This window comes from Petromyzon marinus, chromosome 18 (genome assembly GCF_048934315.1).
Source record: "Petromyzon marinus isolate PM22_M1 ecotype Great Lakes invasive population chromosome 18, UKy_Petmar_22M1.pri1.0, whole genome shotgun sequence".
In the NCBI taxonomy this organism is placed as follows: domain Eukaryota; kingdom Metazoa; phylum Chordata; class Hyperoartia; order Petromyzontiformes; family Petromyzontidae; genus Petromyzon; species Petromyzon marinus.
Window position 1 is genome coordinate 4,274,955 of NC_133684.1, and position 18,794 is coordinate 4,293,748.

General features: G+C 50.2%; 1 protein-coding gene across 1 annotated transcript in view; it reads right to left on the reverse strand.

Annotated features, from left to right (window-relative positions):
• The window catches only part of LOC116943587 (FRAS1-related extracellular matrix protein 2-like), a 129,012-nt gene extending 111,226 nt beyond the window's left edge, over window positions 1-17,786 (reverse strand). Inside the window, exons 1-2 of the mRNA XM_032956552.2 lie at window positions 12,154-17,786; window positions 669-758 (exon numbers count right to left, since the gene is read on the reverse strand). Of these exons, the coding sequence (XP_032812443.2) occupies window positions 669-758; window positions 12,154-17,230 (5,167 nt within the window). The 5' untranslated portion in view covers window positions 17,231-17,786. The remainder of the gene's footprint in view (window positions 1-668; window positions 759-12,153) is intronic.
• Window positions 17,787-18,794: the final 1,008 nt, after the last annotated feature.

An 18,794-nucleotide genomic window follows, 5' to 3' on the forward strand; every position in this document is an offset into this window, starting at 1 on the left:
GCATCCATCAAAAATAATGCATTCGTGCTTACAGCATTCAATGTATGAATTTTGGAAGAACAATTAATTGTTATGCACCAAACAATGATATTGCACGTAAACTGCAGGACTGTTGTTCTTAAGGTGGGATCGGGTTCTACGTTTCGTTTCACAGCAATGTAGCTCTCTTAATTCCAATAACGTGGACAGAGATATCAGGCCCATCAAAACCACGTTGAGATTAAGCACTCCCACAATTTTGCGTGGGCACAACGATATATCTGAAAGACGGCCAGTTGGCAGAAACATTGAGATGTATACCGTGAATTTGAGTTCATTTGACGATCCCCTTGAGCGAGTTGGATATTCTGTCGTGCGTGATTGCAGCAGCAATGGAAACCAAAGACAAAAGCCATCAACACGTGTATTGCGGATAACCAGTACAGCACGGCGCTGAGCGACTACTGCACAACTAACATCTTGACCGTCAGTGACAGTGAACATTTTTTTTTTAAATTAGAGCTTTCGAAGTTCAAATGAACAGGCGAGTTTATATCTGGGGCCGTGACAGCTGTCGGTTGAGTTGTTTGCGAAAGAGGGGTAATGCTTGTGGGACGTTTGCCGTAAAAAAAAAAAGTTTATGGGGTAATTATTAGATTCCCTCCTCCCCCCCCACCCCCCACGCTTACCATTGTCTTCCACGGAGAAGTAGAAAATGTCACTCGTCGCGTTGTCACCTTCCCGCAGGACATAGCAGATGTTCATGTCATCGACATCACCTGCAATGCGTGCACATCACATGCGATTGTTACTGCCAAGCCAAGAGTGCTCTCCAAACGTCACGCATCCCAACAACCTGCCTCACGAGCGGTGGAACTGCCAGAAGCAAGGCGAGTCGAGGCAGAGAAATACAGGGCACCCGTTATCTTCTGCGCATTGGGTGTACAGGAAGGTAACCGAACGGTAGCATTTGTTAAAGGTGTCCAAGTGACAACGGTAGACCGTGCCCTGTTGAGTTTTGACCATTGCTGCTGACTTTGGCCAGCCAATAACCAGCCAATGTGATTGTGTTTCAAAAGTGGATTACGTATTCAACAAAAGGGGCATTTAAAAACAAGTGAATATATAAGATAAATAATGTCTCGCTGGGCCAAATAAAATACATACATCACAACAATGGGGGGGGGGGGGGAGAGACACCAAACGACTTAAGGACTCTCCGATCCCCCCCTACTCCCCCCAGGTCCACTTCTACTCTTTACAAAAACCTCAAAATAAACACCCAAAAGGCACAGTGATAACACAGTCGCACCCCAAAAGGAGCATAGCGAAGATGAGATAAGGGTCTAGTGCTGGAGGGAGGAGGGCGTGTGAGAGAGGCATTGCTGGAATAATACCCGTCTTTTCACGTCTGTGGACACAGAGGCTTTCTCTTACTTTATTGTTCTTTCTCCATTTTTTTGTAACTTCCTGTCCCCCTTATCTCGATCTCCCTCTTGGTCTGTAACCCCAGAGGTGTGTGCCGCAGTCGACCAAGCACATTGCCGAAGTTCTAAAGGGTAAATGTGCAGCCCTGCAACTGATTTGCTCACGCCACTGCCGACAGAAGGGCTCGAGTGAGCTCGAGAGAGCTCCCTCCAGAGGGGTATTTGGCCTACTCTTCCACATTGGACATACTTCTATGACAGGGTTGGGCAACCCAAATAACAAGCTGAGCCATTATTTTTGCAAATTCGGTAAAAAAAATAGAACTCGATATTTCAAGAGACGCAATGCACTGTGGTGACTACGAGACGGTGGTCTTGGATAAGTAACTTTTGAAGTCCTGAAAGAGCTGCACGCGGCTCTGAAGCTGCACGTTTGCCCACCCCTGTTCTAGGAAGAGGTTGGAGTACCCACACTTCATCCTGCCACGCGCAACCTGTCGGTCAACTGGTGTACCCGTTCATTTTGCTAGGTGGACAGCTACGGGAGGATCTAAGAGACTTACCCAATGATTGATTCAACTGCCGTCCCACGTGATTGAGTCGGTGACCTCTGCATTGCAAGTCCAGCGTATTAGCCATGACATCCCATGCAGTTGCAATTCACTGCTTTCTGGTTGTAAAAGTTACATCAAATTTCAGCGTGCCAATGAAGGCAAATAATTATGCAGATCTCCATAATCCTCAACTAAATATAAATTCCCTAATCTTTGTAACAGCGTACCATCCTTTCAGTAATGTACGTAGGTTTTTTTTTTAGGCGTGACAAAAATAATTGTTTCTCGGCCATTTCCTTTACAAAACCGCACGGTGTTTTTCGGTGTGACAAACTTTGCATAACAGGTTATTAACAAAACAAAAAAAAACCCACATTGAAATTGCACAGCCGCCGTTAGCGTGAAGAGCAGGGCAGTGTACGCGCCTCTCCGTGCCTTGTTCGCGTGCACGGCCCAGTATTGTCAATCAACTGCTGGATGACACCCCCCAAACCCCCGCCTTGCCCCTTCCACAAACTGTGCAGGCCCACGAAGAGGATATTCGACATCTACTTTGCTGCGCTGGTCAGTGCACATCGATGAAGGTGAGCCGATGAAGGTGGTGGTCACGGAGAGGGCACCACGCGAAACGTCAGTGGATGTGCAACACGAGAGTGTACTCGAATCGTAAAATGTTCTGGGGTTTTTACTCTCCAACACACCGGCGTGCTGAACTAGTGACGAGTTGCCGCGTTTTGTTAATGCGATATAACCCCAAAGCAACTCTAGTATGGATAATATTTGTCGCGAAAGCCTACTGTGTTAAACTAACAATGGATTTTGCTGCACAGCGCATGAATACACACAAAGCCTATTGTTGTGGTCACCAGACAAAATGTACATATGTATATTGAACTTCTTTCTCACCGTACATAGCCAATAGTGCTAATCGTAGATATCTAATGGGGTCAAGTGACGTCCGCGTTATTTGGTCAAAGGCCCTGTTCACATAAACAGCTCGTGTGAAATTTTCTAAGCAACATGCACAGGCACAAATTTAATCTACCGATTATATTTTTTTTCTCTCCAAAATAATGAGGTTTAAGCTTGAGTCTTAATACTTCAAGATTTAAGCCTGAATCTTATCTCATTTCCCGCAAATGACTGACTCAAAACGTCTTATAATTTATGTCCCTTAAGCAAATTCTTTTCTGCAACTATTGGCAGTGCTCCTGGTAGTCAGAGCAAGTCTCAGCCAATAGGTAGCACAAGTTATTAAAATTCCCAGCTAATGATGTCCAGGTCACGGATACTGCACAGTCAATCACGCAACTCCAATACATGCACAATTTATGTACAATTATTTAAACATTCGGTAGTTCATCATCGATTGATTAGTTGTCACCGATTGATCAACTGTTAATTTTATTGTAAATTCACTTCATACTGCATTAGAGTACAATTTGACACAGTTGTGCATTTAGCCTCATTAATCTGATGAAATCCATTGGCCATGATGACCTCTTGACCTGTTTGGTCTTAACTGCACTCAAAAGAGCACAACATCAGAGGTACCTAAGACATACTCTTTGGTTCTATTGGGTAAAGTCACGTGACTTTACCCAATAGAACCAAAGAGTATGGATCCTAGCAGTCACGAAAGCTTTAAATCTAGAAGTACCTAAGACATACCAAAAAATATTCCCTATGTAGCCCACACATACCATTATTGGGGCAAGTGCCATTAGTGAACGCCTATTAAGTCCGACATGGTGCACAAGGTAGTTGTTTGGCCCGAAACACACCTGGTCACCTTGATCTCTCTGGTGCTGTTTACACACTTCACCAGATACGCATTCAAGGCCGAGTACACATAGGGGAGGCCCAGGACCGGTGAACATATCCATCACCGACTTGAACAGCGAATGGGAATCGAACTTAGGTCGCCAGCGTCGGAACGCAATGCACCAACCACTACACCACCACTCCACCCGTAACAAGGACAAATTATCCCCCGTATAGCCTTACCAGATTGTTGGGTGCAAGTGCTGTTAGCGAGCACTTATGAAGGCCACGAGGGGGTGGGTGGCCAACACCACGCCCGGCTGCCTTTGTCTCCCCAGTGGCGAGTTTTACACACCGCACCAGGTGCTCATTGAGGGCTGAGTCGACTTAAGGGAGGCGCAGGACGGGTTAACACAATCGTCACTGGTGGTTGGCCGTGAGCGGCAATCAAACTCGGTTGGTAGCGCAGCGGGCTCACCGCGACCCGACACAGACGTCAAGATGTCAGTGATATCCATTGGCATGCGGAGGACACGCACACAAAAATAAAGCACATTGCTTAAGTCAGTCAGAGATTTTCATCTAAGTAATTGCTTCATATTTACACCAAAAACAAAGAACTCCCTGCGCAGTGTTATTAGCCGGGTGTCACGCCGGTGAAGCAACGGGGTCTGGCCGCATGCATCACTTACGATTGGCCCTTCCAAGCACTAAAAAGTGAAGGGTCCTCGTTGCGCTAATCGAATGGTCCCAAGACATCCCACTTGCGGTGGGCTCTCAGCATACCACACGCAGCCACCGAGGGCCATCCCCGGAGCACTCTCAACCCCTATCTGCCATCCATTCTCCTGTCTAACATCTCAATAAATCTATTATGTCAATCATACGTGGTCAAAGAATGCACTTTTTTTTATTCAAATCTATGCGATACAAGATTACACGCATTTATGAATGCACGTTCGTATTTATTGTGTACAAGGCTTATAGTGCATTTGATCATATCAATAAAAATGGTTTTCCCATCAGCACATTATAACTAATTTCAAATAGCTCAATAAATATCCTGTATCGATGCGAATGTTCTCACTTTACTGACTGAAATAGCCAGGAATTATAATTGTACCCCATGGCGTAGTTGCCAGTGCCATTTCGTGGATTGTGTTCGCACATTTTATGGTTATAAAGTGCTGTTATATAATCGACTCTTGGACTCTGTGTGTGTGTGTATCTGTGGCTTAGAGACTTTCCACTCAATGCCGCACCCCGCAGAGAGCTCACTCCACTGGCTTTCCACATTGCCCCGCAGGTAAATACCAGCAGCCTTACGTGTCGCGTCACCAAAACAGAACTGCCCCTTGCGACCTACATCAGTTAGCAAGAGCTCCTATGACGAGACGAGCGAGAGTTCCAAAATCACGGCCCTCCCGCACTCAATTTTGGGGCCCCCGGTGGCGAGATATTATCTCCTTTGCCTGGTATGCAGGAGTTCGTGGGCTCGATCCCAAACCTGACGGATGCATATTTGGAGTTTTCGTGTTCTTCCCGAGGTCGCGTGGATGTTTCCCCGGGTCCTCCGGTCTTTTTTCCCTTCACATTTAGAAAAAATGCCTTCAAAGTATTTGACTACTATACATTTACACGCGATAAGCCACTTCGTTTGGCGATCATTTGTGGCCAGGTTGCTTCTGAAAAAGAGCTATTTACTGTAGCTCAATGGGCCTTACCCGGAATCCAACGATTTAAGCGGAAATTCTGTGCCAGGGATCTTAAAAGGATATCCGCTAAGATGATCAGGGCGTGAGAGAGGGGGGAGGGTGTGTGGGGGGGGGAAGTTGTGTGGGCCATAGCAGTGGAGGGAGGCCGCTTTAGGGGCCATCCATTTAGTACGTACGCATGGAGGGGGGAGGGGGGGTTAACCCAAATGCGTAAGCTCGCGTATGGGGGTCTACTGACAACGTACACAAAGGAAACGAAGGAGGGGGGGGGGTGAAGCCTCGATAATAATTTTTCTACATTGGCCTTCAAATGAGCCACAGTTCAGTGTCTTCAGCTGTGAGACAACAAGTACGAGCGGGAGAAGTTGGACTGTGGGAGAGGTGTCACTCGTGTGTGGCACCGTAGCCCTGACTGCGGCTATCACGCAGCTCGGCAAATTAAGTGGCCAAGGTACGCAACTTAATTCTTTAATGCAGCCGGCGGTGAACTATGTTTGCTTAAACACGTTAATATTATTCATCCATGATCGTTTCTGCGTGGATTAAATATCGGCCGTTCTATAGGATTCTGGAGGGGGGGGGGGGGGTGCGTCAGGCGTTCGTACGCAGGTGGGGGGGGGGGGGTGGCGTAAGAAGTACGTGTGCGCACAGGGAGGGGGGTCAGGTTTTGACAGATTTTTTGCGCACGTACTCAATGGAAGGCCCCTTAGCAGTGCCCGCTTTTTTTTATTTGTCCATCTCTCTTTTCAATACGGACTTCGGAAATTCCTGGGACATGCCAATGCTTTCTTCTATCAATAGGGAGGTCCCTGACCTTGGATGTCACCCCACCCCCTAAACATGGACAGGCGCGCATGCACGCGCACACACGTGTGTGTGTGTTTGTACAGTAAATATAATCACACTTTACTACGGCATATAATATAACGACTCTTTGTTTACCCAGGAAAAGTTCAGCAAGACTCGAGACGTTTTGTTGAGTGTGAAAGGACCGACGATGTGTATTTGACCAGTTCCATTAAATATTAAAAAAATATCTATATATACCCTTCTGTAACATTTGTGGGATTATGAGGAGTAATGAAATGTATTTAAATAGTTTACGTTAATATTTGTTTTTTTTTCAGAAAGTGGTAATACACTGCTCAATTGATTTCCATAAGTGCATGTTTTACATTACAATATTTAGTACTTAATTTATCATTGTAAATGTTGTGGGTTTGCTCTCCAACACACCGGTGTGCTGAACTGGTAACTCAATGGCATGTTTTGTTTAATTGACAAACCTTACTAATTGCCTGTGTCCGGGTGGTGGCGGGTTTAACGACACACTAATATCCATGCGATCTAACCCAAAAACCTTCATTGTGGACTTCATACATCAAGTGCGGTGAGAGTGCTAACAAGTATTTCAACCCGAGTTAACTCGTTTTCTTTTCATCCGCGCATATAAACACAACGGCGGTAAATTATTTTGCGAGGCATTTATCGGTGTTTCCAAAACACGCCGAATATTAATCTGAGACCAGTCAACCAAATATATAACACTCCTTTGACCGGGGAACGCAAAGGGTGAAAAAGGTGTACATTCTAACATCGAGATTACAGAAGAGGAAAACACCCCTCTGCTCACCACAGATTATAAACAAGGGATTTTTTTTGTACTGCTCTCCAAGCATGCCAGGTATGTAAGGGAGGAAAAAAACACACAACTTCGTATAGCCAAGCAGAAAGTGTCGCAAGTACAGACTTGTGCACTGCAAATTCTATTGCCTCTCTCTGGGAGTGGGGTTTATTTTTATCGCCCCCCCCCCCCTCCTCCTCGACACAGCCAACACGAGGCAAATGGAACCAAAAAGCAGGATTCACAGCAGCAGCAGAATCAACAACAACAACATGCCTGGCCTGCACTCGCAAACGCCGTGTTCCATCATCATCAGCATCAGCCTTTGTGAAAGGCAGGGTTTTAAGTAGCCCCCCCCTACTTCTTTGTTTTAGGGACCAGCTGTGGTACGCCTGTGATGGAGTCACTCTGCGGTACTGTCGAAGTGTCCCGCGGTGCCGATTTGACCCAAGGACGACAAAAAGCTTCACCCGGAATGCGCCCAATCTCCTCGCATCTCAGAAGCAATGGGTGCCTTGCGTGCGGCGGTACAGTGGTTGCTGGAATGTAGTGGCCCCCGCAAGGCTGTGACAAGGTGCTATAGGCTGCAGGGAAACGTGGTGGGCAGCAGGGGGCAGCGCAACGAACATTCATTGTTGGACTGTACGATGATGCCCCCCCCCCCACCCCCCGCACACACACCCTCCACCACGTAAATGCTCTTCCCCGCTTTCACACAACCCGCACTGACCGGCGTGGTGAAGTATGGTAAACAAAAAAAATCCCCACCACGTGCATGGCATTAAGCAAGCCCTCATCCAGCAGTGGAGTGACTGTGCAACGTGGTGACATTGAGCTACGCGTATTTTGATTGGCTCTCACTGAACGTGCGGCCCCTTATTACGTCTACGGCCAACTTTCTCCAAATCGACCCGAACTTGTCAGATTTCAGGAGCTTCGCAAGGTGTGTGAGCTGGCCAGCTTTCGAGATGCGTGCCCTCCAGCTCTTGCCAGGTGCTGTAGGGTGTGTGGGTGTGAAGCGGCCAGGAGGATGGCAGCGCTGAGTCTCATGTGCATGGGAGGCTCGGTCCGGGCACCGAGGTTTCCTACCGACGTCTATTTTTACTTGGTGGACTTATTTCGCACCGTGCATAGCCCACCGTGCTACCATGGTGAAGCCAATCACTCGTTCATGAATTTGACCAAACCGCTCAATGCAGGACTCTCCTTCAAATCAGTCGTGAGACTCAGTGAGGCATTTACGTGTATATTAATTGGAACTACAATCGTTTTCAGACTTGGCATGACTGCCACACACCGATACATACTACGTGGGAGAAAGCGAGGAATGTAAGTAGTGTCCTACAATTACAATTCCTTATAGAGGAAACACATACTAATTAACTCATTACTAATCTATTATATAATTACAATACCCGCCCCTCCTCCTCTGCCTCTGATCTCTGCACCTGATGGGTTCAGTAACATGACCTCGTGCTGCTACTCTATTGAAGACTGGAAGCAGGTGGATGGCTTCACTATTCTGGCAAATCGCCCGATGATGCTGCTGGATATAATTACCAGCGAAACGTCGTACTACTCAAATTGCAAATATTGTGGATTTACTCTCCAACACACCGGTGGGCTGAAGTAGTTAATAATTGGCGTTTTGTTTACGTGACAAATCCCTTACTAATTTTCTGTCGGGTGGTGGAGGGTTACAACTCATTTAAACTTACGCAATCTAAACCCAATACACTTTAAACCCAAAACACTTTAAATTTTAATTTAAAACTTTCGTGACTGCAGGGATTCATATTATTGGTTCTTTCGGTAAAGTCACGTAGAAGGGAAACAATAAAATAATACAAATATAAAACAATACAATTATCACGACGTTTCGACTGCAACACAAGCAATCATCATCAGGTGTGAAAACCACAGCAAGAAAATTTTGAAAAAAAGTGGCTTTTTTAACGTTAGCACCCCTAAAGTGGCGGTTTTTTTACGTTATGAATGTATGTGGAATTTCATTGGCACCGTACATAGCCAATCGGAGGTGCGGGCGAGAGACGACAAACTAAACACAGAAAAGCCCGTTAAAGACACATTTAAAGCCATCAGCTCTAACAATCTAATATAAGCATCGCTCAACGTTGCTTGTTAAACACTGCATTAATCCCTACTCTATTGCCTGGCGTGCTGCGCGCTTCTAAAATAAAGGCCCCTCGGCCATCACCACCACGTTCGCCCACGGCACTGAGCTTGGCTCGGTTCCTCGGACACCGTCATTAGCGTCCGCGAAATATTAAGTGCGTTACAACTTGCATTCCAGCGCTGTTCTTAAACTTTCGCGACCGAAATTCCAGCGAGTTAGTCGACGTCCGTTGAGCTGCAGCACGATGGAGCAGCGTAACAGGGGGGCACACCAATCCCGACGAGTCGTCAAGTAAATGTCGAAGCTGCCTCCAACCGAATTGCCAAGAATGTGCCCGGATCTTTAAAAGCTGAGCAAAGTTAAGCCTGGATGGTGCATCGATGGGTGACAACGGTGAAAAGAACATGGTTTGTGAGCTGCTGCAGGGCAATGTTATCAGCAGGGAACAGCACAGCAAACTCAATTATTATCCTGTACTGTGCCCCAAAGTATTTGCTTTCCTCACCTTTACCAACCCTCACTGACCAATGTGGTGAAGTAGGGTCAAACATTCCCCGCACGGCGTCGGGAGGCCTTCATCCAGCAGTGGATTGACGTAGGGCCCTCTTACAAATGCAGGTGCGCATTCAAAGTGTGTAAGTAGTGGATTCGCGTGAAATCCTGCAGCCACTAGAGGCGTCGTCATTCGCTGCAGTGTTGAAATAGAATCTATTCTTGAGTTGAATCGCGGACGCTGAATCGCAACAATGCGATTGATTGCCTCGGGAGTGTGGGGGGGGGGGGGGGTTAATAGTTACACCCCTCCTGGGTTTGTGAGCAACGTAAATGCCACGTTTGTGTGGACTCCAAAACAAACGGAACCCATGAGACCTTATAATAATAATAATTTTCTAAAGCCAACTTCCACACAGATGACCCAAAAAAAAACCGCTTGTCATACCATATTTGGACGAAAAGCTCAAATATTTGTTTTACACACGAATTGGCCACGTCACGAAAAATGTAAATAAAACGTCTGGAATGGTACACCGTGCAGAATAAGCCACTTTTACCCCCACCCCCCCAAAAAAAAACAGTGTCTGTCATTTGTTGCTGGGAAGTAGTTTGCCTATCAGCACCTCAATGAACGAAACCAGCACATATAATTAATTATATAAAACAGAACGCACAGCCCTGTGTCAATCCATTGCTGGATAAGGGTATCCCCATGCTGTGTTGGTCATGGCGATTATTTGACCATACTTCACCACGCTGGTCAAGTGTGAGTTGGTGAATGGGGAAACCTCAAGGCCGGTTCAGATATCACTCACCGCCGATGACAGCTGTGGCGATGAAATCTTAATTCAGGTCGTACGCATCACACACCTGTACAGTTCCACCCCCCCCCCCCCCCTTCGCTAGTCGGAGGGTGTGATTCCTTGTGCAAGCAGGTGTATTATTGTGCTTTCAAACTCTTGATTCTCACAGGGTAAGGTGGTTTAACATTCTAAGCGTGCCTCAAATGTCTGGATTTGAAGGACGTTCACCTATATATTTTTGGTTGTTTTGAACAAGAGCTCATGCGAGCCCCTGCAGCTGTGCTGTGCTCCGTCCAGGATTTGGTGCCCCCACCGCCGCTTGGCAGAAACGAAAATTGGTGGAGTCAGTCGATGAGCAAATGGTGCCGGGGGTGGGAATTAGTGCCAGTGTAATGGGCGTGCCACCTTATATTAAACGCAAGCGTTTATGAATACCCTCTCCCCCCCCCAAAAAAGTCTCACGTTTCTCGATGTGCACGAGCCAGTGGCTTCTGATATTAAAAAAAAAAGTTTCAGGGAAGTGCCATCACCCCCCTCCCCGCGCGCCCCCGCCGCCGTGTGACCTCCGCGTGACCTTTCCTTCACAAAAGGGTTGTCGCCGTGCCCAGATATGCAGCTCGCAAAGCGTAGGACTGCGACACAGAGGCAAATGAGCTAAATTGCCGTGATAGGGAACGCTTCGATGGGTTGGTATTTTGGCGCGACGTATCAATTGGCCAAATAAATTGACCCGTCTTTTGTTTTGTGTCACGTGAATTTTCCTCGGCTTCGTGTTTGTATGAGTAATACTTTTGAACACGTGCCCCGACTTTCCCACTTTCCTTTCTCTGCTATAGCTCCCCCCAACACTCATACTTTCTCCTCAGCCTCCCCACACCCCCCTGCTCTCATTATCTCCACCCCCCTCTCTTCTCACTATCCAATTTGCCTCTCCCTTTGGCCCCTCTACCCACTTCCCCTCATCTCCCAATCCTCCTCTCACTAGCCACTCCACACACAGCCTCTCTCTCATCACCTCCTAACGAAAGCCTCACCTCATTTCCTCCCCCCCCCCCACCCCCATGGATTGCCTAGTCTGGGACAAAATATAGAGGTACCGTAGATTTCTTGAATCTCTCATTATCACAACGATGTGCACTCCTGGGTCTCCACATCCTGCCCACCTAAAAAGCCCCCAGCCCTAAGTAGCCATCACAGTTCACCACCCGCCCACCCACCCTCACGGACCACGTGGTGCTGCTTGGCCATGCCTGGCGCACGCGGTTTGTCACCGCCGCTGCTCAATATGGCCAACTCATGGGTTCGTTTCATGACATTCACTCGCTTACGTTCCCTCTTTACATTTCTGCTTGTGTTTTATGTTGTTGTTTTTCCCAAGTCGTTGTGTTCATGCTGATATATTTATACGCAGTATAAAGTTCGTGTTATTTTTTTTGTTATCGACATTGTGGTTACTCCCAACTCTTCCAAGACATCTGGCCAGTGTGGAAGAGTAGGCCAAATACCCTCGATAAGGGTTGTCTAGATCTCACACTGCTGGAAGCCCTTCTGCCGGCAATTGGAGGGCAACACCGCGACCTTTAAGTTTTAAAAAAGTCATAATTATTCAGACATTGTCTGAACGATTCTAACGCGGACGAGCATGTAGCACGCACCTTGTGTGAACTTGGACACGCTGTCATTTCCCAGGCCCAGGTTGATGATGAAGCCGTGCTCCGGCAGCTCCTCCACCACGTACTTGAGCACCCGCGGAGAGCTGTCCCGGTCCTCCGCCTTCAGGGCCTTGTTGGTCAGCATGAAGCCCAGGTGGCCGCTGGGCAGCGGGCGCAAGCTGGACGCCCCCCTGTTCACCACGATCTGCGGCACCCCGTTGTCGACGGACAGGATGCGGATGTGCATCATCTGCGGCTTGCGCGTCTCAAAGACGGTGTCGGGGAAGACGTAGAAGTCGGTGTGCGTGCCGTCGGTGACCGTGAACGAGAAGCTGTCCTCGCTTGTCTCGGTGCCGTCGTGCTTGTAGCTGATGAGGTTCTCGTTCAGGTCCTGCTTGGTGAAGGACGTCACCGGGCGGCTGCCGTTGTACAGCAGCTGTCCGTGCACGGGCACCTGCGTGACGGTGAAGCGCAGCCGGTGGTCCGGCGTGTCGCGGTCCTCCACCGTGAGCTCGAAGGGGGTGATGAGCTTCGGCTCGCCCTCGTTCAGGTGCAGGTCGTGGACGGTGAGCACGGGCTTCTTGTTGTCCACGTCGCTGATGGAGATGCGGAACGTGCGGAAGACCGGGTTGTAGCCATCCGTCACCTCGAACTCGAAGCTGTCCATCTTGATCTCGTCGTCCGACGTGTGTATGTAGTAGATCTTATTGCCGGCCAGCTGCAGCTGGGTGAAGGAGGTGATCGGGACCCCTGGGTTGTCTGTGCACTCCATGTGGCCGCGAATGGGGGCGCGGGTGATGCTGAAGCGCAGGTTCTCATCTGGGCTGTTGATGTCAGTCGTGCTCAGCAGGTTGGTGGTAAGGGTCACCTTACCGCCTTCTTTGAGGGACACGCCTTTGTTGATGATGTCCGGGAAAATCATATCGATGCTTCCGATGGACACGTAGAAGTACCGGTCGATCAGTGGATTGATGCCATCGGTTACGTCGAACTTAATGAGGTCCCGTATCCCCTCCTGGCCGGTGTGCTCGTACTGGATCAGTCCTCTGTCGATTTCATCCTGGGTGAAATTCATTCCCAGGGTTATGTTTTCAGAAACTCCCCCTTCGACGCTCAGCCTCTGCAGCAGTCCCTGACCGGGACCAAAGCGGATAATGTAAGTAAGGGTCTTGTCTTCCGAATCTAAATCAGTAGCTTTCAGCATCTTGTTGGTGATCACTTTCGTTTCGCCAATTTCGATTTCCAGTCCATCGTTGATTGCCATGCGTGGAGTCTCATCGTCCACTTGGATGACCATGATCAGCACGGTCTTCTCCACGCTGTGCTTCCCGTCTGACAGCCTCACAGTGAAGTTGTCGTGCTTCGTTTCCGAGTCGTCGTGCTCGTACACGATGCTGGAGGTGCCCGAGATCTCCTCCAGGGTGAAATTCCGTACCGGCGCAGTGCCCGTGGCTCTCTGCTGGACTATCTGTCCGTGCTTTGGCAGCTTGGAGATGTAAAAGTGCAGCTCGTCTTGCGGAATATCTGAATCTGCAGCGTTGAGGATCGGCGTGTCCACAATCAGGCTCATCCCTTCCATGACAATGAACTCCCGCATGAAGAGTTCCGGCTTTTCATCGTTTGCGGGAATAATCGTTATTGGGAAAAAATGGCGGGGAGAGAAATTGATGCCATCTGAGCAGCGGAAAGTAAATCGATCTTCCAGTGGCTCAACCCCCTTGTGAATGCTCTGGACATAATTGATGTGCTTGAGGCGGACATCCTTCATGGTGAACGCGCTGATGGGGGTACCAGCACGGGATTTCTCCGATCCAGGTGCAGGTGAGATGTTCTCAACGTAACCCGACGTAGGCTGCACTATGATTGTGCAGAGGATGTCATCGGTCGGCGTGTCGACGTCTTCCACCTTGATGTTCTTGAGCGTTATGAAGTTTTTCTCCGCCTCAATAACGCTGTAGGGTTGCCCAATGGTCACGGATGGGGCAACACTGTCCACTGGCAAAATTGTGACGCGTACCCTAACGCCTTGAATCTTGTTTCCTCCGATGACCCACTCGTCTGACATGTCGGAAATGGTGAGGTTGAAAGCGTCGTGTTGTTTCTGAGTTCCAATTTCTCCACTCGTGTGAGCGTAGACGACCACGCCATTGATCATGTCCTGCTGGGTAAACCTTTCCGAAGGCGCGCCGTTGACCAGAATCGAACCAAGCTTTGGAAGTTCCTCAACGATAAAGGTTAACATGAGGTCGTCCGTGTCCCGATCCGTGCCCTTGATTAGGTTTGTCGTTATTTCCGTGGCTCCGTTTTCCAGGACGTCCAGTGACGAGCGCAGGGTGTCTTCTTGGATCACGATCGTGGGGGCTTCGTCATCAATCGGCTTCACGGTGACCTTGATGATGATTGTGACCACGTGCACACCGTCAGCTACGTCCAGTTTGAAGGTGTCGCTGGTTGACTCGTCGCCATTGTGAATGTACGCAACTCGTCCATTTGAGATATCATCCAGAATGAAGGATTCGTCAACTGCCATCGCAATGCCAAAGTACTGCAGTTGGCCGTACTTAGGCTCCTGCGTGAGGGTGAATGTTATCTCATGGACTTGCGTATCGGTGTCGGTCGCGTCGAGTTCTGCGTTGGTAATGACAAACGTGCCGCGCTCGAACACCGTGAACCCTGTGTTGGTGATCTTGGGGGGCTTATTATCCACGGGTTGCAAGAAGATCGTGAATGTCCCTCCGACAGAGTTTCCGGCGGTGTCCTCAACCGTGTACGTGAACTGCACAACGTGCGGCGTGATGCCGAGCTCCTGGTCCGGTGGCTTGTAAGCGATTTTGTGATGGTTCACTTGCGCCTGCGTAAACTCTGACACAACGACGTCAGGATTTTCCGTCAGAACGATGGAGCCGATGTTGACTGGGTTGTTCTCGTCTGTGTCCACAGGCGGCTTCGTAATGGTGTACTTCAGATCGCGGTCATCCGAGTCTAAGTCCGTGTAACGCAAAAACTTTCGCTTGAAGTGCGTAATTTCAAATTCCTGCACGGTCATCTGCAATGTGGTTCCGGGGTAAAGCGAAGGAGGTATGTCGTCGATCGGCTGGACTTTTATTAAAAAAGTGTGTTCGCCTGACTGGTTGGGAGGATCGTTGTCATCCTGCACTCTGAAGATAAACTGGTCCATCACTACCGAGGTGCTGTGAGGACCCACGTGGCGATAAAACAGCTTTCCTTCCAGAATGTCCTCCTGCAGCCACTCGGTCACTACCTTCTCGTATAAGTTTTCGCTCTCTATGAATTTCCATGATGATGACTCTTCGGGCTTCTCCGATTGCCGAAGCAGGACCTGACCGATAGAGGAGAACGGCGCCTCTATGGTGAACCTGATGGTCGAGTCCTCCGAGTCAATGTCAATGGCGCTGAGAACGAAGGGAGGGATTTGCATGATTTCATTTTTGGAAATGACCAGCCCGGTGTTGGCATTTACGACGGGCGGTTCGTCGTCGGTCGGGGCGACGGTGATGGGGAAGAGAAACTCCACCTCGTGCTTGCCGTCCGTCATGCGGAAGATGATGTTGTCGCTGTACGTGTCGCTGCCATCGTGTTGATAAACCACCACGCCGGCGTCGAGGTCGGCCGGTGTGAAGAATTTACGGCGGGCGCCCAGCACCGTCAGCTCCCCGTGCCGGAGCCCGTCGATGACGGTGACGCGCACATTCTCTAAATTGTCCTCGTCGCTGATTTCTAGGTTCTGCGCGCTAGAGAGGGGCCTCGATTGGCCTTCGAAGAGCATCTGCCCGGTGTTCCGAGTAACCACCGGGGCAAGCGTGTTCATGGGTTTCACAACGATCATGAATGCAAACGGGTCCGACGGAATGCCCTCGCTGTCGATCACTTCAAACTCTATCTGGAATATGCGCTCCACGTTTGAGTCAACAGCCGGGGGCTTGTAAGCAATTTTCAAATCTTTAATGTCACGCTGATAAAAGGACGTTATGGGAAGGTTTCTGTCGTCTGTACTCACGATGTAACCTTGCTGGTAGCCCAGAGGAGAGGTGATGTTGAAGATGAGGTCGTCGGGGTCAGTTTCCACGTCCTCGGCAGCCAACATCTCGGGCGTGATGGCGGTCATGACGAACTGGTCCACCTCCATCATCATCAGCGCGATGAAGCTCGGCTTGGGCGGCGTGTTCTCCAGACCTTCGCGGATGCGCACCATGATCTGAAAGTACTCTTGCTTCAGGAGGTTCCCGTCCTTGTCGGAGAGCTCCACCACCATGGGGATGTAGTCGCGGTTGGGCGATGCCGTCGCGGCCGTGTGCTGGTAGCGAATGTTGGCTGTGATGAAGTCCTGGCAGGTGAGCATCTGCCCGTTGGCGATGTGGTCCGCGTTGGCGAGCCTCCCGTACCGGGGCATCCCCCCGGCGCCAGCCAGGCTCGTCAGCTTGCACACCTCGTTGGCGCGGTCGTACGTGAACTCGAGGATCTTCTTGTCGATGGGGCCGCTCGTGCCCATGAGCTTCTCCACGCTGAGGGGCATGTTGCGCGTGATCACCTCGAGCTGTGTAAACACCACCTCGACCTCGATCATGAAGGGGATGACGATGGTGTCCGTCTGCGTGTCGTACCTCAGCTGCAGGCGCACGCGGTCCTTGGCCGGACTGCGCGAGCCGAAGTGGGAGTACTTGACGTCGTTGGGGCCGAAATCGCAGCTGAACTTCTTGGGGCTGAGCACGCCGGGCCGTTGAGAGAGGGGGTCGTTGTCCAGGACAGTGATCGAGCAGCGGTCTCCCGGCTGCACCTGCACCACCAGGTCATTGATGGGGTCCAGGTGGACGGCCCGTCCGAAGGGAACGCGGACGCCGTTGTTGGCCACGATGATGCTGTCATGGCTAGGGCCGAGGCGCAATCCGAAGTAAGAAGCGGGGTCGTGTAAGTTCTGCTGCTGATGGTGCTGATGGTGCTGTTGCTGATGGTGGAGGTGGTGGTGGTGTTGCTGCTGCGCGAGTCCAACGCCGCTCAGAGTCCACATGGTGAGCAGACATGGCACCAGCAGCAGCAGCAGGTGCTGCCTCTGCGCTGGCATAGCCCAACTCGAGTCGGTTAGGGTTCTTTGCGACGCCGGCTCCTCGTGGGACTCTGCCGTTCAGCCGCGGCGCAGCACGCAGTAGCCGGCTCGCCCCACGCTGTGTGTCACGAACGGTGCCGGCAGGGCGAGCGGGGCAAGGGGGTAGGCTGCCCTCTCTCTCTCTCTGTGTCTGTCTCCACGTCTCTTCCCCCCAAGCCGTTTGAGCGACGTGCCAGTGTTTGGGGTTTGAAAGCAATAGAAGGGTGAACAAAAATTGGTAACGAGAATGAAAGTTGCGTTGTGAGCGGTTAGGCACACAACACCAACGCCACCACCACCACCACAGAGAGAGAGAGAGAGACACACACGCACACACCGGCACACGCTTTGGCTTTAATGTAACTGAACTGCCGAGGAGGGGGAGAGTCGGGAGAGCAAAGAGTAGGGTGGGGAACACATACGGGTCAGGTGAGAGACAGAGCAAGGGGTGGGTAGGGGGGTGTACTTGCTAAACTGTGACTTCTAGCGAGGGTGTTTGTGCATATGCATGAGTGGTGGTGGTGTGGGGTGAGCAGAGTGCTGGTGGAGAGGGGATGGGAGAGAGAGTGGATGGGGGGGAGAGAGGGGATGGGAGGGTGGCTGGTGGGGGGAGTTGGAGGGGGGGAGAGTTCGCTGGGGCTGGGCTGAGTAAGGGGGAGCACAACTTTTTTTTTCCATTGGCCAAAGTTGCGCGCACGAATGAATGGGCTCGGCCCATTCGTGTCGAGCAGAGTGGTTGTTATTATTCGTGGTGGTGATCATGGAAGTGTCTCGGGTTGTTTGGTGTTTGGTGGTTGTAGGGGGGAGGGGGCTCAGTCGCCGGTATGAGAGTGAGCAATGAGAAAAGAGGGCCATGGGTGGAGATTGACAACGTGTCTTTTTTTGTTGTTGCAATTTTGCGTCTGAGAAAGAACGACGACATGGGAGATTGAACGATGTAATACGGTTCGTGTATAGTCGTGGGTAGTGGTGGTTGATGCTACGTGGATGACTGAAATAAGTTCGGTAGTGTAAAGGGTGCTCACGCGGAGATTTACAGCGCATGAGAGGTGCCGGCCGATGTGGCGGCTTGGGGGAGGAGGGAGGAGGCCTTCATCCAGCAGTGGATCGAACATGTCTGGTGATACGCTGAGATGATTTCATTTCGGATAATAGTTTTGCGCGTGAAAGAGTGTTACTCAAACAAAGTTCGTTCGGCGTGTGTGTGGCTCCGTGCACGCGACATCGTTTGGCAGCTCACTCTGCGCTGTTATAAATGGTTCTGAATGTGGTGAAGGGGATGGCGATGCATTTGTAAGAGCGTTGCGCAAGACCCCAGAATCCTGAGTTCAATTCGCGGCCACGGCTAACGTCAGTGTCGAGTCATATCGCACCGGTTCTGTAGCTCCCACCCGCTTCGCCACCCAGCGTTACTAACCCCCGCACTGACCAGCGTGCTGAAGTATGATGAAACAACCCCCACGGCCGACACGCCGTGGAGAAGTCTTCATCCAGCAGTGGAGTAATAATTATTGAGCTGTACTTGATCAGCTCCAATGCAATA